Source organism: Falco naumanni, chromosome 2 (assembly GCF_017639655.2).
Source record: "Falco naumanni isolate bFalNau1 chromosome 2, bFalNau1.pat, whole genome shotgun sequence".
Lineage (NCBI taxonomy): Eukaryota > Metazoa > Chordata > Aves > Falconiformes > Falconidae > Falco > Falco naumanni.
The window spans coordinates 103,832,580-103,857,617 of NC_054055.1; the positions used below are offsets into that span (position 1 = coordinate 103,832,580).

Genomic DNA, 25,038 nt, shown 5'->3' on the forward strand with positions numbered 1-25,038 from the left:
TAGTTCTAATTCAGACATACGTGAAAGAGCTTTATGACTAACAAATGGATTTTTAAGGAGGGAAGAAGAAAATACTTTCTAAAAATTGCAATAATAAGCAAGTTACGGAGCAAAGAGCACTATTTTAAGAATGATTACAAGCACTGATTCTGCTTTTCTTTAGACTTCTCATGCAGATATTTGCACTGTACTTACCCATACCATAAGAAACCTTCTCTCAGGTATTGGAGCACTTTAATTACATAACCAAAATTAATAATCGTTTAAGAAAAAACACCAAACCCCCAAACAAAAGAACCTAGACCCTACTTGAACACACACACATGCACACACACACAGAGAACCATGTATTATTACCATAGGGTATCCCAAGGCGCTCCTGCTCCTTTCGGTAGCCTTCCAGTGCTGCAGCCCATCGTGTCACTTGTTCAGAGGTTTCATCTGAAATTGTTGTTATGTGCTTTGTTCCATCCAAGGTTATCACCTGAGCTTCCTCAACAAGGTGAGCTTCAGCCTCTGCATGATGAGCATCTGGATCAATCACTACCTCCACAGTCTCCACAGGCTTCACAATTTCAAGGATGTTTAACTTGGGCTCTATCCCTAAATATACAAAGAACAAACACAAAATTTAAAGGATAGCAACGCAAATAGGACAAAATTAAAGCTTTCTGATTAATAGGTGTTACCATACTTAGGAAAGAAGCATGACATAAAGGCATCAAATTTCTCCAAGTGTCCTAAAGTGGAATGACATATTCTGTTATACAGTATATACATTAGTAAGTTGAATACAAAGCTTTTCCCTTTTCTCCAGGAAGAAACAGCTTCCTGTTCTTATCTAGGTGATGCATTTCACATATCTTGAACAGAATGTTCAGCATGTGGGCATAAAGAACAACTATCTTCATCTGTAAGAAAATATACCAAACAAAGAAGAAGAAAAAAAAACAAACCCAAAAAAACCAGAACAAGCATCCACCTCTTTCCCCCAACAAAGAGGCACTTCTTTCAGCCTTTACAATATTCCCCTGGTATCTCTGGTGTCTACACACAGTAGGTTTCTTTCAGTACCCTGAGAGAGGCAGTGTGTTCAACTGCAAGTTAAAACTAGAAAATTCTTCATGTTTTAAGCTTCATCAGCTATTCCTGTTTTGGTTTTATGCCTGTCATTCAAGATGTTAGGCCACATAGCTGGAATATATGTTTGTATCTATTCTACAGCAATAAAGAACCCATTCACTAATACCACTAATGCTTTGTATCACCACCTTCTCTGTCACCTTCTGAGAAGGAACTTTGTCCAATTAGTGCCTCACCAGATTTCTGACATTGTTTAGAAGATATTTCTTGTCATTATAAAATGCTGAACAGAAAAAAATATTTCAAATTTTGTGACATATAATTTCCATTATAATAACTAACAACAACACTTTAAGAGATTTTTATCAAATACATTTGCACATTAAAAAAAAAATCTGTGAAATTCTATTTTATTATGACTTGGAAGACCTTGACTAGGGTTAGGCAGTTGAAAGTAGGATTTACAGAACATCACATGGCCAGAACAACTTCAGTATCTTGTGCCATAAGGTATTACTTTGTGTCCCTCCCATCTAATCTATATGAAAGCTCAACGTGAGATGGCAGGTTCCAGCTTTAAAAGCTAAAATCACAATCTATTCAGAGTTTATAAAGGAAAAGAAATGGAGTACTTAGCTGTAGTACAAGTAAGAACGAACCAATTTTTTTTCAGACAAGTATGCTTCTAGACTTTAAAAGGAATTCAGCTTGAGAAAAATATTAGAAAGGGAAAGCTACAAAGACCGTAAGTATAGTATGCAGCAATATGAAATTAAGGAAGTGAAAACAGACGCAGACAACCAGTAAATGGTTGACTAGATGAAGCAGCAAACATGAACAAAAAGCAAACAAGCACCTTAGGAGAGTAAGTGCTTTATCTAGGCCATGTAAGATTAACAAGTGCAGCACAGGATTGTTTTAAAGTCAGACAGAAATGGATAGGGGGAAACACTAAGGGTTAAGATTCTATTTTTGATCTTCAAAAAAGAAAGAAAAAAGCTTCTAGAAAGGAACAGCTCACTACTGTTCAACAAAATAATCCATTGTCAAACAGCTAGATGTCAAAAGAACTGTGACTCTACTGCTTTGTCCATAATGCAAACATGGAAATAAAAGTGATGAGTCTCTATACAGAAATCAGCTAATAAGTAAAAATGTTGGCAAGTAACAGTCTGCCACCTAACCTACTGCAAGCTAGACCAACATTAATTCACCGGGTTTGTCTGCATCTCTTGTTACATCTCTGGCTTTACCTACTGCATAAGGAAACAGATGTCCAGACTTCTCTGGACAGTACATAAGTTGTGGAACACAATGTGACAACACATTCCAGAAGTATAAATTGGTACAACGTACAAAAATTCAAGCACATTAGCTATCAAGACATGTCCAGACATTGCCCCACTACAAACCCGTTCACTGCTAATTGTCTAAAGCTAGAGAATATACTTGGGTTAAGACTGACCTACAGGCAATCTGATTTTTTTTCTCCTTGAAATATCTAGTTTTAACCACAGCCACAGACAGGACATTAGTCGAACTGCACCTTTAATCTAAATCAGTATGTTTCGTTACACTTATGAATCGTTCCTTTACATACTACTAATAATAAAAGCCTAAGTATCGCAAAAGAGTTTAGAAACCACAGTCAAATGAGGAGTTACACACTTAAAACAGGACTTGCTCTTCAACTACCCAAATCCAAAGAACCTTTTGTGTTTAACTATCACTTATTCTCAAAAATCTGTGTAAGTATCCATAGTACAGCTACATACACACACACACAGAAATTCTGAGCGCAGTTAGGCCCTAACATCATAAGTCAGTCAAGCATTTAAAAAGTAGGTGGAACTGCATCTGTTTGGGAAAATTTTAATCTTGCAGGTATGCTCTGGGTGTACGTAAGAGACAGAACTGAGCTCAACACAAACAGCAGCTACAGACACTTTCACTTACAAACACAGCTTTGACTCGTTTCAGTTTGTATATGTGGTATGTGAACAACATGAATGGCAGGTTAACTGGACTACCTGTTCATATACTTTGCAAACAACAAGAAATAGAAAGCAAAAATACATTGTCTACCTCCATAATACAAGTGTCTCTCCTCCTATGGCTCAAACCAATGATTGTCAGAGATTGCTGCTCTCAATCTAGTACCTGTCTCACACAGTTCATCTGAAAAAAGCGTGGTAAGTACTCCCATTCAAGCTTGCCTCTACTCTGTGGATTAAGGAAATAGAAAAAACAAGAAAAAATTCCTTCAGCTGACAGACTGCCAGCCAGATCTTCCACCTCTAAAGTCTTCCCAAAAAAGATTTTCAACCTATGCCATACACCCAGCACTGGAATTTACAGTCTGAAAAGTTTATCTTCCCTCCCTGCCCTCCATTTATTTTCTGTAAAGAAAAAAAATAAATTGACTAAAGATAGGGTTAAAATCCATTTTATCTTATCTCAAGAAAAAAGACAACTATCAATTTTAACAACTTAACGATGGCAAAATGTTAATTTTGTATTATCTATAGTCAGACAGGCAGGAGAAAGTCTTGATCAGATACTACTTGTGTCCAGATTTTTTTAAAAAAAGCAAACCCAAACAAAAAACCAAAGCAAAATATTTGCTACAGAAGTTGTCAAAATTAAAGGGTTTTTTTTCAAATTCTTTGACAATACAATTTGATACAATGCTGTTACTCAGATCTCCACAAACTTGTAAGAGGCTTAGTTCAGAGCAGTACAGAAGAACAGGGCTGTGCTCGAAGTTGCTGTTCTCATAATGGCAGGAAAACACTATACACCTCCATTCTTCAAACCAGAAGACAGGAGTTAAGGCAAGGTGGAGTGACAGAATGGTCTTTCTAGTAAAAAGAATAAACAGGACTGATATTTCATCTGACTTAACTTACGTTAAGGTATCTTTGTACGCAACACTAAGAGAACTACAATGGACTACATTTCAGCTGGTGTTTGTTCCTCTGAATTTACATGTCTAATCAAAATTTGATGGAACACTTGAACTGACATAATGGCTTTTCTCTCAAGAAGTCACAGAATCATAGAATGGTTTGGGCTGGAAGGGACTTAAAGATCACCCAGTTCCAACCCCCCTGCCACTAGACCAGGTTGCTCAGAGCCCCATCCAGCCTGGCCTTGAACACCTCCAGGAAGGAGCATTCACAGCTTCTCTGGGCAACCTGTGCCAGTGTCTCACCACCCTCACAGTAAAGACTTTCTTCTTAATAGCTAATCTGAATTGATTCTCTTTCAGTTTAAAACTATCACCCCTTGCCCTAACACTACATGCCTTTGCAGAAAGTCCCTCTCCAGCTTTTTTACAGGCCTCCTTTAGGTACTGGAAGGCTCCCCAGAGCCTTCTCTTCTCCAAGCTGAACAACCCCAACTCTTTCAGCCTGTCTTCATAGAAGAGGTGCTCCAGCCCTCTGATCATCTTTGTGGCCCTTCTGTGGACTTGCTCCAAACAGATCCACGTCCTCCTTACGTTGGGGGCTCCAGAACTGAACACAGTACTGCAGGTGGGGTCTCATGAAAGCAGAGCAGAGAGGAAAAATCACCTCCCTCGACCTGCTGGCCACTCTTCTTTTAATGCAGCCCAGCACATGGTTGGCTTTCTGGGCTCAAGCACACATTGCCAGGTCATGCTGAGCTTTTTGTCCACCAGCATCCCCAAGTCCTTTTCCTCAGGGCTGTTCTCAATCCATTCTCTGCCCACCTTGGATTGATACTGGGGATTTCCTTAATCCATGTGCAGGACATTGCACTTGACCTTGCTGAACTTCATAAGGTTTGCACAGGCCCACCTCTCAAACCTGTCAAGGTTCCTCTGGGTGGCATCCCTTCCCTCCAGCGCATCAACCACACCACACAGCTTGGTGTCATCAGCAAACTTGCTGAGGGTGCACTCAATCCCACTGTCCATGTCACCAATGAAGATACTCAATAGCACTGATCTCAGTACAGACCCCTAAGGAACATCATTCATCACCAGTCTCCAATTGGACACTGAGCCAACAACCGCAACTCCAAACACGACCATCCAGCCAATTCCTTATCCAGTGAATGATCCACCCATCAAATCCATCTCTCTCCAGTTTAGAGACAAAGATGCTGTGTGAGACATCATCAAATACTTTGCATGAGTCCAGGTAGATGACATCAGTCTCTCTTTCCTCATCCACCAACATGGTAACCCCGTCATAGAAGGCCACCAAATTTGTCAGGCATGATTTTCCCTTAGTGAAGCCATGTTGGCTGTCACCAATCACCTCCTTATTTCCATGTGCCTTAGCATAGTTTCCAGGAGGATCTGCTCCATGATCTCACCAGGCACAGACGCGAGACTGACTGGCCTGTAGTTTCTCAGATCTTCCTTATTTCCTTTTTCAAAAATGGGGGTTACATTCCCCCTTTCCCAGTCCATGGGAACTTCACTGGACTGCCAGGACAAATATGAGGGACATTGGCTTAGCCATATCTTCTGCCAGTTCCCTCAGGACCTGTGGACGCATCTCATCAGGTCCCATGGACTTGTGCACCTTCAGGTTCCTTAGGTGGTCTCAAATCCAATCAACTCCTGTAACAGGTAGTTCTTTCTCCCAGTCCCTACTTTTGACTTCTGCAACTTGAGCAGTGTGACTGGAGCATTTGCTGGTGAAGACAGAGGCAAAAAAAGTCATTGAGTACTTCAGCTTTCTCCACATCCCAGGTAACCAGGTGTCCTCTTTCCTTCCAGAGAGGGCCCCTCTTCCCTTCAGGGCTCTGTCCCATAGTACTCTGCCAAGCAGATCCCCAACGAGGCCGAAGTCTGCTCTCCTGAAGTCCAAGGTAGGGAGCTTGCTGTGCACCATCTTCACTGGCCTACGGATCTTGAACTCCACCATTTCATCATCACTGCAGCCAAGGCTACCCTTGAGCTTCACCCTCGCCACCAGTCCCTCCTTGTTGCTGAGAACCAGGTCCAGCATGGCACCTTTCCTTGTTGGCTCCTCTATCACTTGAAAACAAGTTATCGTCAACACATTCCAGGAACCTCCTGGCTTGCTTATGTCCTGCTGTGTTGTTCCTCCAACAGACATCAGGGTGGCTGAAGTGCCCCACAAGAAACCAGGGCTTGTGAATGTGAGGCTGCTCCTATATATATTTTATACATATATATATATATATATATATAGAGAGAGAGAGGACCTCACCTGCTTAGTCTTCCTGGCTGAGTGGCCTGTAGCAGACCCCTGCTATCAATGTCACCTGTCCCTGCCCTCCCACTAATCCTGATGCTTAAGCTCCTGGTCAGTTCTTCATCCACCCCCAGAGGGAGCTCCACGCACTCCAGCTGGTTGTTGACACAGATAAATAAGCCCGACAAATCCACCACAAGGATCAGCATCACCAATTACGGCTAGCTGAATGCTATATATTATACAAGTCAGGGAAAGATAAAAGTCAGTAAACTGAGAATGTTTCAATACTTCACATATACAAGAAAAATATGTGGATGGCATAAGCAGCTTTTTTCCCCCCCCCAGCTCAAAGGGACACTGCAGTCAGAGTAACAAGTGCATTTTCCTGTTAGTGATCTAAATAACTTCTTTTTATTATTTATACCATGCTGTTTGTTTTCTGATGTTCTGCTCTGCCATATTTTACTTGCCTTCAAAAGACAGATTTCTTATGAGTTGCTTAAGTGTCAAGTATCTTGGCCTGAAAAACACCACTGAGGATTGTTCCAAAGTTATGCAAAAGTACTTAATACGCAGGTGTTTCTTTTAAGGGGGGAGAGAGAGAACAGGGAAAAAAACCCCAGACCCTGAAAGTCCTTATGCTGTATGGTCATGCGCCTCAGTTTTACATTGAAGAAGAAAAAAACCCACCCAAACCACACAGGAAGAAAGTGGAAGATAATCGAGGTATTTATCACCTGCATCCTTTTGAAAATTGAAGTCTGAGCACTGCATACTACAAGTTACTGGGCATGAATTAAAAGCAGTTATTCCTGATTTCTGAAGGACATTTCTGCTGTTTTTAAAACCAAAAAGGTAGTTCAACCCTCGTTACATATGGGGAACTGAGCATTCAACCTAGCACTAGTCAACTGACACAGGGCATTAAATGCAAATCATCAGTCTTACTTAATACTGCTTAATACAAAACAGAAAGGCTTTCTTCTGTCTAATCTAAATCAAAGGCACAAAAGCATATTCCCCAAATTTTGCTCATCTGCTTTGCTAAAGTTACCCTACTCCAATACAAACTTGTCACTCTTTGTTTGAAAATATGGCAACAAACACTTGTAGCTGTTCACAGAGTAAACGTTTTCTTCAGTAGAGCAGTGGCAATCCTTCCACTTGAGGCATTTGGCAGGAGCAAAGAAGAACAGAACAAAAAGCAAAACAATGAAGCTAATTCCTGAGGATTTGACAAGGGGAAATCCTGTCATACCTGATAATACAAATAAAACCTACGCATCAACAAATCCCTACCCACCTGGTTAACGGCCGTGTCACAACAGTTTACTCTGACTTCTCATCCAAAGAAAACAGACAATAGATAGTGATCCCAGACTTTCATACTAATTTTCAGTTAGCTACATATGCTTTCATAATCTAATTGCTCATGAAGTACACAAGCTCACTCACCTCACAAAGATGAAATTGCCACCTATCTAGACAAAAATCTTTTGCCTGCTTAGATACTTGGTCTGGTATGAGTAACTACTCACCCTTAATGAAAGCCTCATACTGTAACTGTCACTACTTGACTCAGGTTTGTTTGCGTTTTGGTTTTGTTGGTTGGTTGGTTGTTTTTTCACTTAGAAAGTTAGTATAAACCCCCCCACATTTCAAATTGCACCAGTTCTCAAGGTTTATTTTAATTACTACTACTACTTATAATCACAGTACACACTGAAAGAGACATTCTGAAGCTATGTGACCATTCAGTGATTTTTCTCAATTTCACAGCTAGGAATAGTAGGGGATTGGGTTTACTCACAAGCACTCCCACAATATTAATTTGTCTGTACAACAGACAAACATAATGCTTACCTTGCCTAGATATTACTTGCACACTGAGTTGCACCGTCCCATCTGTTTTTACTCCTTGATCAAAAAGGCTTCGATCTGGGTCCAGCTTATGACAGCAAAAAAAATATTAAATAGGTATTAGTCTCATCATTATAAGAAACTTATTCTCCTTTGAACTTTAGAAAAATTTAGTGTCTGCAGCAAATTTTCTGAAGCATGCAAATATTTTTAGTACTATGCAGACATAGTACATGACAGAAGGAATTTGATCAGCATTTGAAACTTGCCAATCTGTTCTAAGGTAGTTTCACTTACAGGGACATTTTTTAACCTAAAAAAAGCACTGCAGTACCTGGAAGTACCTTCACTTTGTGAAAAGTATCTACAGTTCCTTTTCTCAGTTTTTAACACCTTCATAAAAATTGTCTTTAAAGTAGTATTCTCCCTGTTGTTTCTGAAGAAGCCACCGATACCTGATTGTAACTGCAGATAAAACATGCAGCTGACACAATGAGAAACAGTTACACTGTCTAACATGTGATGACACCTGTAAACATATGGGTTAGATTTCTTCAGTAACGTTTTGCTGTCTGTGCACCTGGATAGTACAAAAACCTTCTCATTGCATTCAGATTCAAAACAAGATTAGATTCACAGAAATTCAGGCAGCAACAAATTATGTGAGCTACCTCGAGAGAAGACAGTATTATCATTGCCCTCATTCTTTCACTTGCAAGGTGGTAATTTTTTGTCTCTCTTACTCTCACCCCAGGAACCCCAAAAGTATTTTGATTTTATTCACACTGAATTAGTACGTACATATTAAATGGTCCAATAACGAACCTGACACAAAATTAAACTCTTAATTTTAATTAATATACCAAATGAAGCATGAATTCCATGAACAATGGAAGAAAGGGACAAAGTATGCAAAATGCTTCTCCATTAAGAGGTTAAATCTTTCAGAGCCTTTCAATTTACCTGGATATCTTGCAGGCAAATTTCATGTGCATCCAAGGAACACTGCAGTCTGGGTTCCAGCAACTTCTTAAGATTTCCAATTGGTTCATTGATGTCAATAGCTTGACTCACAAATTCTGCTGTGGTGTAGGTTTGCTCAACGATGCTTAAACACCAAATTAATACAACAAACCATTACCCACATGTTAATACAGTAGATATAGCAAAGCTTAAAAAAAAGTTAGAACTAAACTACATAAAAAGTAACACTGACTCCAAAATCTTAACACCTTGCAGAAAAACTCCTTGCTTGAGTAGAGAGTGAATTACTAAATCTGGTCACATTGATTTTACAGTTCTGGAACTCTTCTTTTACCCTGTCCCCATGAAAAAGCTAGGTTAAATACCAGGATTATTTTCAGATCACCACTTTCAAGAGATTAAGTCACAATTAGTATATTATGCACTATTAACTTGCATGTCGAATAAACAAATTTTATTTGCCTTGCCTAGACTGTTTTTAACTTGAGTATCTTTTAAATACAAACACAGAAACTTAACAGATAGGGAAAAAAGAAAAGGAAAATGTCCACTCTCATACAGAGATGTCTTTTCACCAGTAAGCACTAGGAAAAGCTTAATGCATAGAAAAGACAACCAGAAAGAACTACAGCTACATGGAGCCTTGAAGGAAACAAAATCACGTTATGTTTGTCCTGCACTGAAATGATGACAGTGTTGGTGCAGGCATTCAGAATCATCAATGTTATGGGACTCGTGTGTCAACAATGACCTTAGACAGTCGGTCTCTCTACATTTACCCGGAAGGAAATCAGAAAGTATACAAACATAGTCAGTTTGTAAGTAGTAAAAATATACAAGGAGCTCAGAATAAGAAGAAACAATAAGTGGTTTTGTACCAGTTCTTCAGTTCTCCAAAACAGGTTACTGAAGAGCAGGTCATCTACCAGCATCAGCTATTTCTATCCAACACAAACTGCCTCTCTGTGCTTTCAAAAACAGTTGTAAAAATTAGGAGGGAAGCATTAGGAAGAAAAAACCTAACAGGCTGAGGTAATTAAGTCAATGGATATCAGAATGGATTCGGTATCTACAGTTTCAATGGCCCCAACAAATATATATAATCAGTAGATATAGAACATCATTTCTGCTGTTAGAAACAAGTGACTCTGTAACAGTAAAGCAACAGACTGGAGAAACTGAAAGGTTAATCTCATTTACAAAAGGATACACTGAATCTGAAAGGTTTGCAGAATGTACATGTAGACATATTCCTACAGAAATGGCAGTAGAGGAAGAGAACTGCTAAGAACATAGCAAGAGATAAACAAAACAGTTTGGGATTTAAACCAATTAAGATTGAAGAACGTGAGAGCACTATAGTGGTTTCCTACAGGAGCTACAGTGGTTTTCTTGACCAGGAGCTATTTAATTAGATAAGAAAAACTGAAGAGAGCAAAAGTAAACCCAAGAACTTTGTTTCCACAGGTTTTTCAGCTTTGTTGCTGGATACCATCAACTGCAGTATCACAGAGATCATACTGAGCCAATTACTTCTGCCAGTTTTAAGTTATTTCTTTTGCCTACCTAGAAAACACTTATTTCATAATCATAGCCATCTCTGAAGCACTACACAATACCCAATAATAAACAAGCAAACTTAGTGTATATGCAGCCACAAATCTGAAACCAATTAAACAAATGAACATATCAATTGCAGCGTAATGACCCCGAAGAGCAAAGACACTACATACCTTTCTTCAGTGCATTCCTGTTTCTCAGTTCCATCAATTTCTATTTCTATCAGCTCCTCTGCCTCTCTCTTAGTCATGGCTAAAATGTCCTAAGAATAGAGCTATAAACAGAAAAGAATTTTTTTCCGTAAGTCACAGACCAACAAAACTAGATCATGGCTTCTGTTCTATCAAACATTTTTTAAACCAAATACCAGGATTGCTTTTTAAAGACAAGGATTCACCTGAAAAATAAAGCCAAAAGCTAATACAGGTTTCACAAAACAGGTGAGGATACCTGTTCCTCAAACAAGTGTTCTAGGGGCAAATCCAGGACTATAAATGGACATTAGCACAGAGCCCAAAGCCTGATTTTCTTACAGGTATCCATATTCATTTAATGTTTTTGTTATGGGCCTGCTACAGTTTTTAATAGCTGGTAGCAAAGAACTTTTGACAAACGCATATTTTGCCATCTAGATTCAGCTACGTACCACCTTCCCAGCAAGACTGAAAGATGCTGCTTACAAATTTAAGTATTACATAAAACACTGCAACAGGAAGCTAGACAGAAGATCCATGATTTCCTCACAGGTAACTAAACTCAAGAATAAACTATTTATTGATTGTTCCATCTTTCCATCCATCCCTCTCATGGGCAATCACTTGATGATATATACATAACAAATGCATCCTGTTAAGTCCCAAACTAACGCAGTATATTAGTAATTAAAAGGAAAGCTATTCCATGGTGATATTCTCATTGGCACTGCAGATTTTCACGCCCTGCGGAACACTGGAGTCTGTTGGAACATGAATGTGAAAAAAGGAATTACAGCATTTGGTCTGTAAAGATATAGTTTTTTAATACTATCATGTTTCACTAACCATCCTATGCACCATAACTATGAAATACATACAAAAAAGAGCTTAGTCAAATTATATTAATAGTTTATAATACATAACATCACTGACTCATAGGAAAAGAAGTAGGAAGTAGGAGTACAAAGGAAAAAAATCATAGCAGAAAAATTAAAACATACTACTATTTAAATTTTCACAATAGTAGAGATTAGCAAGGTTTCCATCCTGGAATCATTCTTTCCAGGGAACACTCTATACAAACCCAACTGTGAGTAAAAGGGAACTTTTATTAAACTTTAAAATTTCCCAAAAGGATTAGTAACCAACTATGTTGTAGAATGGTTACAGAAAAGGTTTAAAGAAATCCAAACTACTCATCATCTCCTTCAAAACCTATTATTTAAAATTAGTTTTGAAGAAATCAAGTGCTGCATGTGATGACAATCTGTAAGGAGCTACACCAGGGCTAGACAGGAAGTAAATAGCACTTCATGAATACCTTGCCACTAGAAACTAAATCAGAATCTGTTCTGCTCACAGATCTGGCTCTGTGAAAATCCCCTAAGTGCCAGGGTAGGGTCCACTGAACTTCATAATCATCTTCATAATAAATAGGGAAGAAACACCACTTCCAAAGAATGCAGACAAGCTTAATTAAGTATCTTGAAGAACTGACACCTGCACGGTTACAGGTGATCTGGTTGACTGTTAAAAAGATATTTTTTTTAAATTACTGTTTGAGCAAAGTCCCTTACTAAAAACTCCTAAAGAAGCTAACTGGTATAATAAAAAAAGGGGGAGAAATTCTCTCCTGTATTAGCAGCCAGGTTAAAAACTCAAAATAACAAGAGTAAAGTTACCATTTTCTTTGTGATGAAGGGAGTTTACCAATACGGTCACAAGAGAGGTTAGGCTAGGATTCCTGTTCCTTGACACATTCGTAAGTTATTTATGGAGAAAACTGTGCACACCTACAGAAAGAACTCACCATCTTGAATGATTTCTGACAAAATACTCAATACGCAAAGTGATGCACAGCGAGTAAATACTGTAACAGCATAGCAACTGTAGAGAATTAGGTAAGGCATTTTGAAGTCCCTATGGATTGCACTCCAAATTGGCAGCTGGGCTAGTAACTGTTCACTCACTCTCCAAAGGTGGTTTGCAGCTGCATCTCGCAGGCTCTATCTACTACATTTCTGGTTACTTGGGGGAGGCAGGAAAGGGAGACACAGACACAGACAGAAAGTACAGAAAAGATGATTCCAGTGAGCCCAGATGTGAGAAAGGGAGATGACAGGTGGAAAGAGAAAGAATAACATCACAAAAACATGTAAAGTCTTTAACAGTTCAGAGAAACCAGGGAAAGTTACTCAGTCTTTCCTATGCTAGAATAGAAAGAGTCCTGATGATATAAACATTCCACATGAAGTCTAGCAAAATTTGTAGCTGCAGAATGATATGGAGATTGAAAGCATACATAGGTTCAGGTGGGACTAAAACCCTGAATGCTACTGAGAAACAAGAGAACTCAAACAGCCTGGCTTACTAGAAGGGTCAACATGGTAGCAATACTACAACAGCAGCACTTGTTTGGAAGAACACATAAGACTCTGCTTGACTTGTGGAAGGTACACCCTACTAATTTCTGCTTGATTTTTTCTTCGACCTAAAAAGCCCTAAGACTTACCTGTTACCCAAGAAGGCATCTGACCATAACACCTGACACAGGCTTCCATGAATGTGAGAGAAGGTGCCTGTCAACAAAGCTTTTTTTTCCTCCCTGTACAACAGCTCAGTGCTATCCCAATACCTTACAGTCTGGCTTTTCCAATTAGGGGAGAAGCCCCATTATCCTGTTAAGATCTATCTTTTCTCTTCCCTGGAACACAAGGAATTAAGCAAGGAAGCCCATCTTCATATGGGCAGAAACTCTAACAGCAGAATCGGCATTCCTTATCCTATCTAATTGTGAAGCAGGGACAGCTACAAGAGCCGATATGCATGAGCAGATGATACTGAAGCCCAATCACTGGAGATACCTGTGCTCCCAAAAAGCTCCGCTGTTCGTGGAACATTTGGTACTACCCATCCCAATTATTATTTGAATTGTAGATATCATCACAAACTAGGTAACGGAACACACAAACTTATCTTTTACAGATCAGATTTTATAAGTTATCAGCCACTTCAGACTGAAGGCAAAAACAACGGACCACTAAACACGGTGGAATCATGCCAGATTTCAAGCGTTTTCCCTCAAGTCAGAAAATAAACCCGAACTGGGAGAAGTGGCTGTGCAGCACGTACCTGGCCGAACACCAGGAAGCAGACTACGCACAGCACAATATAGCCTCTTACGCTTTAACCCCGAACAAGTTTTTACAAGTAGAGATAAAGTTTTTACACCCCGGAGAGAACTCACAGACCCCGGCCCGGGCTGCCTGCCTGGCCCCGCGCCGCGGCGGCCGGGCTGCACCTCCCTCCCGCCTCCGGCGCGCCGGGGCCGCCACGCTGCCTGAGGGCCCCCGCTCCGCGGCCCACCGCCGGCGCCGGCCACCGGCTCCATTCCCGCCCGTGGGGCGGCCTGCGGCCTGGCCCGGAGCAGCCGCGGCCCCTGGGGACGGGGCGACCCTGCCCGCCGGGCCGCCGCCACGGGCCCTCCCGCGGGCAGGCGGCGCCGCAGCCGGGCCGGCGGCTGGCGGTAGACTCGGGCCGGCGGCTGGCGGTAGACTCGGGCCAGGCGAGGCCGCTCCTCCCCGCAGGCCCCGGTTCTCTCCCCCGGCTCCCCGCCCGCTTCCCCCCCTCCTCCTCCCGCGGCGCCTCGTCGTTGTTTGAACCCGAAACGGAAATGAGACCCGCGGCGCCGGGGAGAAACGGAAACAAAACACGGGCCGGGCACCCGGGCCGGGCCGCGCCGCGCTCACCCGCCGCTGCCGTCTCGCCGCACGGCCCCGAACGGAGCGGCCGCACGACGCCTCCCGCCAGCCGCGGCCCTCGCAGCCCCAGCGGGGTCCCGCCGCCGCCGCCCTGAGGAGGCCGTCGCGCGCTTGGGATTGGGCAGCGCGGGCCCGGGCGGGGAGGGCGCGCCGACACCGCCACCCCCCCGCGCAGGGCGGGAACTACAGCTCCCGGCGGCCCCCGCGCGCCGCCAATCCGCGGGCGGGGCGGGGCCGGCGGCACCTGCCTCTCCCGGGCACTTCTCCTCACCCGGAAGCGCATTGCCTACTTCCGGCGTAGCGGTGGGTGGCGGGCCCTCTCCGCGCTCCCCTCTCCCCTCAGCGCCTCCCTAGTCGGCGGCTGAGTGGTGCCGCGCGGTGGGGCGGGCGCCGCTGTCCCGGGGACTCGGTGTGCGCGGCCGCGGGGCTCAGCGCTGCGGCGGCGCGGGGCCGCGCGGGCGGGGTGGCTTCCCGGCGTGCATTGCGCAGGGCGGCGGGGCGGTGACTCTCCCAAGGTGACTGGAGCTGGGCCGGGGCGGCCCCGCCGTGCGCCGTGCCCTGTGCCCTTCCTTTCCTCCCGCCGCGCCGGTGGGTGCCGGGGGGCGGCTCTGCCTCTGTCAGTTTGCGTTCGGGGTACGCGGGCCCTGGGGCTAACGCCGCCGCCCGGCCCCGTCGCCTGCGGGGGGTTCCTGGGGCGGGTGGGATGGAGTCGGAGCGGTGGGGCCGGCGGCCGGTGCCGCTGCTCGCTTTGGCTGGGTTAAATTTGTTGCCTCTTCTTTAAACAAGATAAGACCTGAGATGCCCTGTGTGTCCGGGCGGCGAGGTGGAACGTGTAGCAGCGCGCTCGGTGGCTGCTTGAATTTTCATCTCGGGTTGTGTGCTGGTTTAAATATTCTTTGCAGTTTAAAGCTCAGCTCTGAACTGATTTTTTTTTTTTTTTTTTTTTTACTTATTTATGCATTTACGTTGTGGAAAGAGCTAACTAATTCTGTGTTTCTTTTCAATTTTTTTTTAAGCTAAAACCTTAGCGTCATCATGATTCTGCATCAGATTCTTCGGCTTTCTTCAATTTTTCGCTCTGCTGTTTCCCCTCACTTGCGCAGGAACATAGGGCTTTCTGCTGTTGTCTTTAATAAGACAAAAGAGCTTGATCCAGTTCAAAAGCTCTTCTTGGACAAGATCAGAGAGTACAACACAAAGAGCAAGTAAGTAAAGAAAGTTATTTTAAGGCTGATGGCAAAAGGAGGGAAAATACTGATTTTGACAAATGCTGAAATATGCTAACTTTGTAGGTTGCTCTCTAAATACTTAAGGTATGCTTTCCTGCAAAACTTATTGATAGTGTCACAAGTGAGAAGGCTTGTTGTTGCATACCTGACAGAAAATGTCCATTTTTTTCCCCTTAAAAAAAAAAAGTAGAGCTCATGTAATTCTTCTTGAGGAGTTAAGGTATTCAATTTTAAGGTTTTTTTGCACACTGTGTGAACATACTAGTACGTTAATGTTTACCCATCTGTGTGCTCTGTGAGTAGGGGGTCAGGGAAAGCCCTTTTTTTTTATCTGAGGAAAATGGCTGTTCTTCAGACTTGTTTCCAGAAGCTGAATGGAAATAGCCTCCAAAAGCAATTGACAATTAATGGAACTGTGAAGCTGATTCACTAAACATCTTATGTTAATAAGCAGTTCATTCAAATGGAATCTTAGATTCCTGTAAAGTTTGAATTAACTACTTAACAGGAAACTAAAAACCATAGTAATTCTGTGATATTTATTCTTGGGAAGGCAATAAGCTGCTACTTAGCTCTACTGGAGGAAGATGTGTGTTTCCATACCTACAAACTAGCCTGTGTAGAGAGGCATATTTTTGGTGGCCTTACCAGTTATAAATGGTATCCGTCCTAGTACAACTGAGCATTGGTAATCTAAACAGTTACAATTTTAATTATTTTATATTTGTATCCCAAGGAATTCCTGTCTGAATCTATATGAATGCAGGGTTCTCTGTCTCTTGGGTTTTTTGCTTGTTTAGTATTCAAAACACGTTCTCTTAAGAGCAGTTAAGCTTTACTAACCCAAGATCATTAACAGAAGTACAAATAGCAATTTTGCTAGGAAATCACACCCAAAACAGGTGAAACTAAGAGCCCTGAAAGCCTGGGTACTCACTGTAGTTTTATGTCTCAAAAGGCTAACTTTGTAGCTTGGATTTTCATCACTGATAGTAGAAAACTTGTACATTACCTTACTTATGTGTAAGGTAAGTTAGGCCCTAAGGTGTGTCATATCTTGACTTTTGGAAATATTTTAAATGGCTTGCTTTAGTTGGTTGTCAAAAAGGTTTTCAGTTCATAAATAGCCATGAAAGCGTAGTGAAACTTTCACATGAAATTACAGAACCAAGCTGTTAATCAGAACTTTTAATGGTTTTTAGGCAGGCTGGAGGGCCTGTTGATGCAGGCCCTGAATTTCAGAAAGACATGGATGAATCCCTTGCTAGACTTCAACGGTCATATGGTGGAGGGGATCTAACCAAGTTTCCAGAATTTAAATTTGAGGGTGAGTTAACATCTTACTGAATTTCTGATGGTAAAGACATGTTCACTGACCAATTTTCCTAATTAATTCCCATTTAGTTTTTATTTGGACCATTAATTTAATGTAAGATGCCCTCAGTGAATCTCCTTACTTTTGCACAGTTCACATCTGATTCCATCTGACTCCTATTTTCTTGGGGTTTTTTTGATCATTTGGCTTTCCAGTAGAGATGTGCTGATGCTTAACAAAACTTGCAGTCAGATCAGGCTATTTTCATTACACTTCACACACCCTAAAGAAATAGTCCAAACAGAAATAGAAATAGGCCAGAGCCTATTGTTACACTTTTCTCTTCCTCCCAAAGAGGTTAGCAGACTATAATTTGAAAACCGGTAGTTTATGTCATCCAAACTGCAATTTGTAAATTTTGTAAGCTCACCTGGAAAGTCAGCAATTTAAGAAAATGAACATAGATCTTAACTTTGTTTCGTAAGATTACTCTTGACTAAATTTTATTAAACCTTTTTCTTCAGTTATTTGGCTATGAGTTCTGTTTAACTGCTCTGAGTTTGTGTTAGCATGTTTTTACATTACCCAGATTGATTATGACAAGAATGCTTGTGATGACTTCTTTATCAAGAATGCAAAGAAGCTGCACAGGCTCTCTCTGCCTTAGGACATAACAGTGACTTAATCTTTTTACGGACAGCCTCATTTCTGTAGTTCTTTGTGTCTTTTGCTTGCTTATGTAAGTACAGCTCAAAGCTTGTACTGCTCACAAGCAGTTTTAGCTGTAGTCAGGTTTTGTGGAGGGTAAGTTGTCTTTCTCATAAGCTGTAAGCAGCTGGTAGCTGGGATTCAGCAGTCTTTGGAAGGTGTGAGTGTATTTAGTGTACGTGGCAAGGTTTTGCCAGCAGGGGACTGCAGGGGTGGGTGGCCTCTATCAGGAGAGGCTGGGGGTGGCCATACGTCAGAGCCTGTTCCATCTGGCTCCAAAATGGACCCCCTGCAGGACACAGCTGAGCCAGTCAATGATGCTGGTGGCGCCTCTGTTGCAGCATATTTTAAAAAGGTCAAAAATGCTGTCTCTGTTCTCAGCCCTCCAGTGGAGGGAGTGAGGGAAAGAATGAGAGCCCTTGTGCAAGGCTTGGTGGGCATCTGGCAGCCAGCCAAAGTCAAGCCACCATATTCAGTGACTTAGAATTTCCAGTTAGTCTGAGCAGAATTAATTACAATTTAGACTAGGCACACACCTAAAAATGTCCTGGGTTTTCAGTTGGATTAAGCGACAATTTGGTGTCAGATTGTTACTGGTGCAAATAAAACAGAGTATCTGTAAAGTAGGATCGGGGGGGGGGGGGGGGGGGGCGGAGCTTGGTTACTTGTTCTTATCGGAGCTGTGTTGGAAATACTAGTATCGTGTCCGGTAACATTCTAGTTGACTTCAGTTTCTTTGCCTTCCCACCTACCCTAAGTGTTGGTTAAAACTGTTTTGGCGGAACGTTACTGAGGTTCATATCTGTCTTAAACCTTATGCATAACTCCTCTAAGGTGGAAAGGTCTTGCCTCTAGTGTAGTTTATTCTTCAGCGCTTCTCGCATCTAATTATACTCTGATGCAGAGTAAGTGGTGGTGTGGATTGTAATGTACAAGAGCTTGCTCTAGCTTGCCAACTTAATGTTTGGTTTTCTTTAAATAACAGATGAATTGTGGTGTTCAAGGCTGGAGTAAAAAGAGACTAATTTTCTTTTCCCTCTCCTTTTCCCCCTTCAGAGCCTAAATTTGAGGAAACTCCAAACTGATCTCTGCAGGCTGTACACCAAACAGCAGTGTACATCAATGGAGTTGCTGAACCAGCAGCCAGTTGTAACTTAATAAATGCAGTGTTTCGGTTTGATTTCAGAGGCGTGAATAAGTTCTTGACTGTATTGTGAGCATAGTTAGCTATGATTGTCAATTCTTTGAGTGACTGAGGCACCTGAGTAGTTTCTCAATGTTAACTGCGAAACTCCTGTGCCAAGCTACATTTTAGTGCTGAGAAGTTATAACACAAACAATGATACACCAAGAAGGAACTACTTGTTTTTCTGAGTTTGTCACATCCAGAAAACTTCTGCAAGGTAAAAAAAAACCAACCATGAACCCTACATGTGTAGCAGCACCCTACAGTAGTGATGGACCTGCACAGCCAAAAGCATAGGCACAAATATAGTAATTTCACACTACATTAATGAACACACAAGTAACGAAATGTTACTCTTACAGAAGCAACTGAAACCTGTTAATGAGATTTAAATTTCATTAACTGAACTACTGACACAAATACTTCAGGTTCTGAGAACTATTTATTTGTGACATTTCCAACAGTTAGGGTCCAGATATTACAGCTCGAGTTGTACTGGCATGGGTTTTCTTCAGAATGAAATTGCATATGCAGTCTGCAGAGAGAGAACTTCCTTGTGGAAGGTAAGCTGTAGACATTTTAAGTTAGACAGTAAAACACTCCTTGAGCCTCTATTACAGGAAGCTTACTGAGTTTAAGTCCGCATTTACAGGTGGCTGTGGCAATTCTAATACAATATCAAGGTACTAATATGTCAGAATTGCAGGAGAACTTGAGCCCTTGGCAAAGGCGGAGACTTAAGTAGTAGAAGGAGTGGTAGCAAGGTCACCTGTGAAAGTTACATGAATATAATACATTGTTCCAAGCTGTAAGAGTGAATCCTGTATTGCTACATGTATACATGAACAAAATAAGAAGTCTTCACGCAAACTGATTTGTGTATTCAATGTAGTTCTATCTTTAAGTTAAGTTTTTTGGGGGGTTGTGTTGTTTATTTTTTAAAAAAAAGCAATTACAGACAGGTTGACTACCTCTAAACAGGCAGGTTCTATTTGTAGCATGTATGACGATGCGGCAACAGTATTTACAGAGTAGAGGTCAAAAGATCCCTTTGATACTTTTGTATAACAAGTAGTCATTTGATGTCCCTCACAGAGGCTGAAATCTTCTAAATAACAAAGGACTTGGTATGCTTGAAATCCTAAATGAAGCAAACAAGGTTACATAAGTAATTGTTCGAAGTTTAACCAGATTAACATTTAATGTACATTTCAGAAGAAACTAAGGCATTGAGATTAAAATGAAGCATGCCCGAAGCACTGAGAGTTGATGTTTACTCTCTTCTGGAAAGGTAAGTCTACAGAATGCACTGCTACACGGAATATAAGTAATAGCCTATTAAAAAATGAAAGCATCAAGCAAACAGCTGTGTGAGCATCTGATTTGTAAGTGCCTTAATATTGATAAACAGGTACCACAGCTCTTGAAATTTGTTCCTTCCTACTCAGCAGCCAGATAGCTGGCCTCAGTAAGTTTCTTACATACATAATAGGTGAAGGAATAAGCTTATGCCATTTACGATGTTCTGTTTCAATTAAAGAAATGAGTGGTGTTCAGTGAGGTTTTTAAGGCTACTAATGTAGTCTTAAACTAAAATGAAGTTGCTCCTCATTGAAGTTTTAGTTGGAGCTCCCATTTTCTTTGCACCAATCTGAAAAGCCAAAGAAGTTATGTGTGGTTAAAGCCCTTGAGCCCTCTCAGTGAGGAAGGGGGGGGTGGGTAGTAAAGTTCAGCTTCCCTATTTAGTCAAGCTTTTTGACCCACATTAGAGGAGTTAAGGCCTGTTCTTTGTCTTACTGCTGCCTTGGACTATGAGTTAGTTTCCTTGGTTAACTTGTAAAAGCAAGGCAGAGTGGAAGTCTTCACAAGAAATGGCATCGTTAAGTGGACAGTATAGAGATGATATTGCCTAATAGTCTTAAGGGTGTTACGTCTTTATGTGATAGAACAAAAATAATGAGGAAGAGGGGAGAGAAAAAGAATGAAAGAAGCTAATAGAACAGGGAAAATTAGGAAGAAGTAGGTAAAAGACAACCAGGTAAAAATCTGGTTGGCATTGTAAGCAAAAATATGTCGAAGTATGGAGCAAAGTTGTATGGCACTTGAGACTGTGCAATAGGAAGCTATACATGTAAACAGAGAAAAGGTATCTCCAGGTGCTGGTGGCATGTATGGTTTGGCAGGTGTGGGTGTCTGTATGTGTGCAAAAACTTCATGGAGATCTAAGGAATTCTGAAGACATTTAAAAGTTTTTAAACACACTACTGAATGCAAAATACTTGCCTTTTCACTCGTAGATTGATAGTTGGTCTTCTTTCTGTTAACAGAGCAGGAAAGGAGCATAGGTTAAGCAGTGACTTTATCAGCACTAGTTTTCACCCTTTGAGAACCTTATTTATGACTACATTTTTCCAGACTTCCAGCAATCCTTAGGGTTTTTTCCCCTCTTAGTAAAGATTAAAAAACCCCAAATCAAATGCTTTTATAGATAGCCATTGTTATCTCATGAACCACTGTCAAATTACCTTCCCTAGCTTGTCTTTTCAAGTATCCCAGTTATGCTTTTTGTCTAGTTCATGGCCAGTATAAATCACACAGTATTTTAAAGAAACACTTAAATGTCTCTTTAGTACATTACTTTTTTTTTTTTTAACCTGCTATAACCTAGAAGTGGTAAGATAAACTTTTAAAATAAAATAAAATAAAATTGGAGGCCAGCCTCCAATGAAGCACATATTAGCCTTGTGTGGGAGCACTAAAATAGCTTGAGCAATTCTGACTTGCTACCAAGAAGTGTAAGTGCATGAAATAAATCCATACCAAAGGAGTAGACCAGACACCCTCAGAAAGTTTCCACCAGTCATTTTTAGAAAACATTTCCTGAAATAATCTGTGGGCATGGATATAAAGACAGCTCAATTTGGTTCTGATCATCTTTTGTTTAGTTTGAAGAGGAGATAAATGCGTGCCTGTAGCTGAGTTGGGGGTGTAAACCAGAACTGTAAAAAGATACATCTCTGCACGTTTATCACAGTAATAATGCTCAATCCATTTTCTGACCAGCACACTCATGCTAATAAGGGAACTAGCTGGGCTGTAGATCAGGTTTATTTCAGTGTTCAAAAAAACCACTGTACAAGAATCATGTGATAAAGGCCTTTAAACAATCATCACAGTTCCTCGATCATCAAAAACATAAATGAAGAGTGCAGTGATTTGTGTACTACTTGCATGAAGATACTTACTGGGAAGAGCTTTCCTCTGAAAAAGAAAGAGAAAAAATTAGTACAAGAACAATTTCCTTAGCTGATTTAAAATTATTTGAAATAGTTATTCACAACTTATTCAGCTCTTCAGTTTCTAGAAGGTTCTGAACCAAATGTCTTTTTGGTGTAGTGAGCTTAAACAGAAAAGGATTGGGTTGCTTTCAAAGGTAAATGAACTTCCAAGTGAACGTGAACTCCAAGAGCAGCTACGTTAGCCAGTTCCTTTCGGGCAGCGGGACTTCTCAGACCCCGACATCTAGCATCTCTCCTTGCCGTGCTGAACTCCACAGGCGTTAATGTAAACCCTGTGGAGGGTTGCGCGGTGTCCGGCTTTTTGCAGCAATCCTTAACAGCACTTCCACCACGCCCCAGTAGAGGGAGCCAGTTAATTTAGTCTCCCCTTCATCAGCGCTAAGCCGCTCAGATCTTTAGACTAAAAGAAAACTCGCACGTCTTTCTTTGCCGCTCCCTTTCAAAACTATAGCAGAGAGGCTCCAAGGAACCAAGGTTCGGCTCGTTGCTTTCCCTAGATCGCTGTTGGGCAGCCTTATGCAACTGTACAAACATCTCCATGTCATTTGTGAAGTATCTTTTGCAGTAGAAGCTGGCAGAATAAAAATGTCTCTACAAAAAAGTTGCTATTCTAATGCTCTTTAGCTTTAGTACCATGGAGTTAGAGCCTTCATGAAAAGGAGAACATGTTACAGTCAGCAGAAGTACAGTCAGTTTTTTGACACAAGGAAGAGAAGTGACTTTATTTCACTTACTTGTAAAGTAGCCCTTTTTTTGGGCATAAAATACTCCAAGGCCACACAATGCCATTACCAGAGCCACAAATACTACCGCAGCGATGATACCGCTTACATTAAGGTCATCTGTAATGATAAAACATAAGTCCAATGTTGAAAGCTGTAAAAATTTCCATTGCCTGGATTTTTTACCTAATTACTCAAGGCACCTTTTGTATCTATATGTCTTTGGCCCAAGCTGCATAAGTTAATTAGTAACGCTTAGATGTAGATAAGCGTTCGAAACCCACTACTGTATCACAGCCACATTAGCAGGAGTGCTTGATACACTGCAGCTGCTTAGTTGGTTAGTTAGGAAGGAATAAGGGGTCAAGGGATAAATACTCCTCATTATACCTATCCCCAAGAGGTATTATTCAAGTAATATGTCTCTAAGGGAAAATACCTTGAAATCTTTAAAAGTCTTAAAACAAGTGTTTTCATATTGTTGGTTTGCCTAAAATAACTGAAACAGCTGGTGGCAATGTCTGCTCCCAGTCCTGAAGAACTCTTCAGGTGAGTTATTTAAAATTCAATGCTTTTTCATTTTTAAACAGCATGGCTTTTAAAATTCAATACAACAAAGGCCAACAAATATTTTAGCCCAGACATCTAAAGTTAAACTCTACACTGGGCTACTGAAACATTTAGCAATTTTTATTGCGAAGATGATGACCTATGCGCTTTTCCTGATATAATCACCAAGAGCTTCAGACAATCATCCATTTTAGGAAAAACACACATCAACGAGCAGAAACATTCTCATAGGTTTCTGTTATATGTCCAATTGCTCATTTAGATCCCGTCTTTAAGCATACATTAATAAATGGTTAGGAATTTTACCCCCAAACCTATTCAGCTATGTTTGCTATTTCTCAACAGAGGGATTCTATCTCGGTAGCTTGTGGAACACTTGCTCATAATCAACCAGGAATGCATTAAAAGCCATGATACAGCGATTTTCAGCCATGTTCTAAGAAAACACCAGACAATTGCTTTATGGAATACTTGGCCACAAACTTCTGTGCAGTATTTGTTAGGATTTGCTATCATCTGCTTTCCTATCACACCTGCAAGAGCGAGTTTTATATTTTTCAAAAGCATTCATACATTTGGGTTATTATAGACTTTGTCCCTTCAGGCTTTGCTAAATTCTTTATTAGCTAACCAACGCTATACTGCATGTATGCTGTGCAAGTAGAAAAAAACCAGGCAGCAGGATGTTTGGGTTTTTTTTTTTAAATACACTGACTTCAGTGTTCCTCTGCCAAGTATAAATGAGTCCTTCCATTAAATTATGGATCTGTTACATTAAGAACCCACACGAATGCGTCTCAAAAGGAAGGCTTTTCTGGCACATTATCCCGTACATCTTCCACAAAAGGTGTGACTTTCATATGGATACTGCTGTTCTGTGAAGTTCAGTGTTTAGCAGCCTGAAGGCTGGCTACTGCAAGAATTTTAAGGTACTGAACTAGCTGCTTTTTTGTGAAAAGCAGTGAGATATGTTTGTGCTGTAGGAAAGGAATGCTTTAAGTAGCCACAGCAACTACATATAAGGAACTCATTATTCTTCCCAAAAAATACCATAATCAAACAAAAAGATGTAATTCAGTCTGGTCTTAACTTCTCGGTTGCATCATGCAATAAAATAATTCCTATTGCAAGACTGTTTTCCACCCATATTTCCTCTGACACATACCAACTTGCATTCGCTTCACTGAGCATTTCTGAGATAATCCAATTCCATTGGAGGCTTCACAGAAATACTCTCCAGTGTCATTCTTTGTAACTGTGTTAAATAGCTGTTAAGAAAGAGTCCAAAACCATTATCAGAGTGGAACAGAACTCAGAATTTCCTGTGGGATAGAAATTTTGAAATGTCAACAGGGATTTTTTGTTAGAC

At 41.1% G+C, this 25,038-nt stretch overlaps 3 protein-coding genes across 8 annotated transcripts in view; 1 reads left to right on the forward strand and 2 right to left on the reverse strand.

Annotated features, from left to right (window-relative positions):
• GABPA (GA binding protein transcription factor subunit alpha) overlaps window positions 1-14,753 on the reverse strand; it is a 28,423-nt gene extending 13,670 nt beyond the window's left edge. The window contains exons 1-5 of one of the 3 annotated variants that reach the window (XM_040582856.1): window positions 14,629-14,751; window positions 10,859-10,959; window positions 9,105-9,249; window positions 8,145-8,229; window positions 358-603 (exon numbers count right to left, since the gene is read on the reverse strand). In XM_040582856.1, the coding sequence (XP_040438790.1) occupies window positions 358-603; window positions 8,145-8,229; window positions 9,105-9,249; window positions 10,859-10,935 (553 nt within the window). In that variant the 5' untranslated portion in view covers window positions 10,936-10,959; window positions 14,629-14,751. Of the gene's footprint in view, window positions 1-357; window positions 604-8,144; window positions 8,230-9,104; window positions 9,250-10,858; window positions 10,960-13,391; window positions 13,995-14,628 lie in introns of those variants that run through there. The other 2 variants (XM_040582857.1, XM_040582858.1) reach the window with 2 other exon arrangements.
• Window positions 14,754-14,845: 92 nt separating this feature from the next.
• On the forward strand, window positions 14,846-19,072 carry ATP5PF (ATP synthase peripheral stalk subunit F6). Of its 4 annotated transcripts, none has more exons than XM_040582863.1 (4): window positions 14,846-14,943; window positions 15,657-15,845; window positions 17,072-17,196; window positions 18,949-19,072. In XM_040582863.1, the coding sequence occupies exons 2-4, from the start codon at window positions 15,676-15,678 to the stop codon at window positions 18,975-18,977; spliced, it is 324 nt and encodes a 107-aa protein (XP_040438797.1). In that variant the 5' UTR covers window positions 14,846-14,943; window positions 15,657-15,675; the 3' UTR covers window positions 18,978-19,072. The 4 variants fall into 4 exon arrangements, with proteins under 4 accessions (XP_040438797.1, XP_040438795.1, XP_040438794.1 ...); XM_040582861.1 differs by lacking the exon at window positions 14,846-14,943 and adding an exon at window positions 15,044-15,155; XM_040582860.1 differs by lacking the exon at window positions 14,846-14,943 and adding an exon at window positions 15,096-15,228.
• Window positions 19,073-19,501: 429 nt separating this feature from the next.
• JAM2 (junctional adhesion molecule 2) overlaps window positions 19,502-25,038 on the reverse strand; it is a 40,073-nt gene continuing 34,536 nt past the window's right edge. Inside the window, exons 6-10 of the mRNA XM_040582859.1 lie at window positions 24,835-24,937; window positions 23,112-23,219; window positions 22,324-22,339; window positions 21,362-21,395; window positions 19,502-20,219 (exon numbers count right to left, since the gene is read on the reverse strand). Coding sequence (XP_040438793.1) covers window positions 20,187-20,219; window positions 21,362-21,395; window positions 22,324-22,339; window positions 23,112-23,219; window positions 24,835-24,937 — 294 coding nt within the window. The 3' untranslated portion in view covers window positions 19,502-20,186. The remainder of the gene's footprint in view (window positions 20,220-21,361; window positions 21,396-22,323; window positions 22,340-23,111; window positions 23,220-24,834; window positions 24,938-25,038) is intronic.

Bases quoted from the DNA above. Each gene is read 5' to 3' on its own strand.
- ATP5PF (XM_040582863.1), top strand. From the start codon at position 15,676: ATGATTCTGCATCAGATTCTTCGGCTTTCTTCAATTTTTCGCTCTGCT. The intron at 15,846-17,071 runs GTAAGTAAAGAA...AATGGTTTTTAG, and splicing joins GAGTACAACACAAAGAGCAA to GCAGGCTGGAGGGCCTGTTG. The intron at 17,197-18,948 runs GTGAGTTAACAT...TTCCCCCTTCAG, and splicing joins TCCAGAATTTAAATTTGAGG to AGCCTAAATTTGAGGAAACT.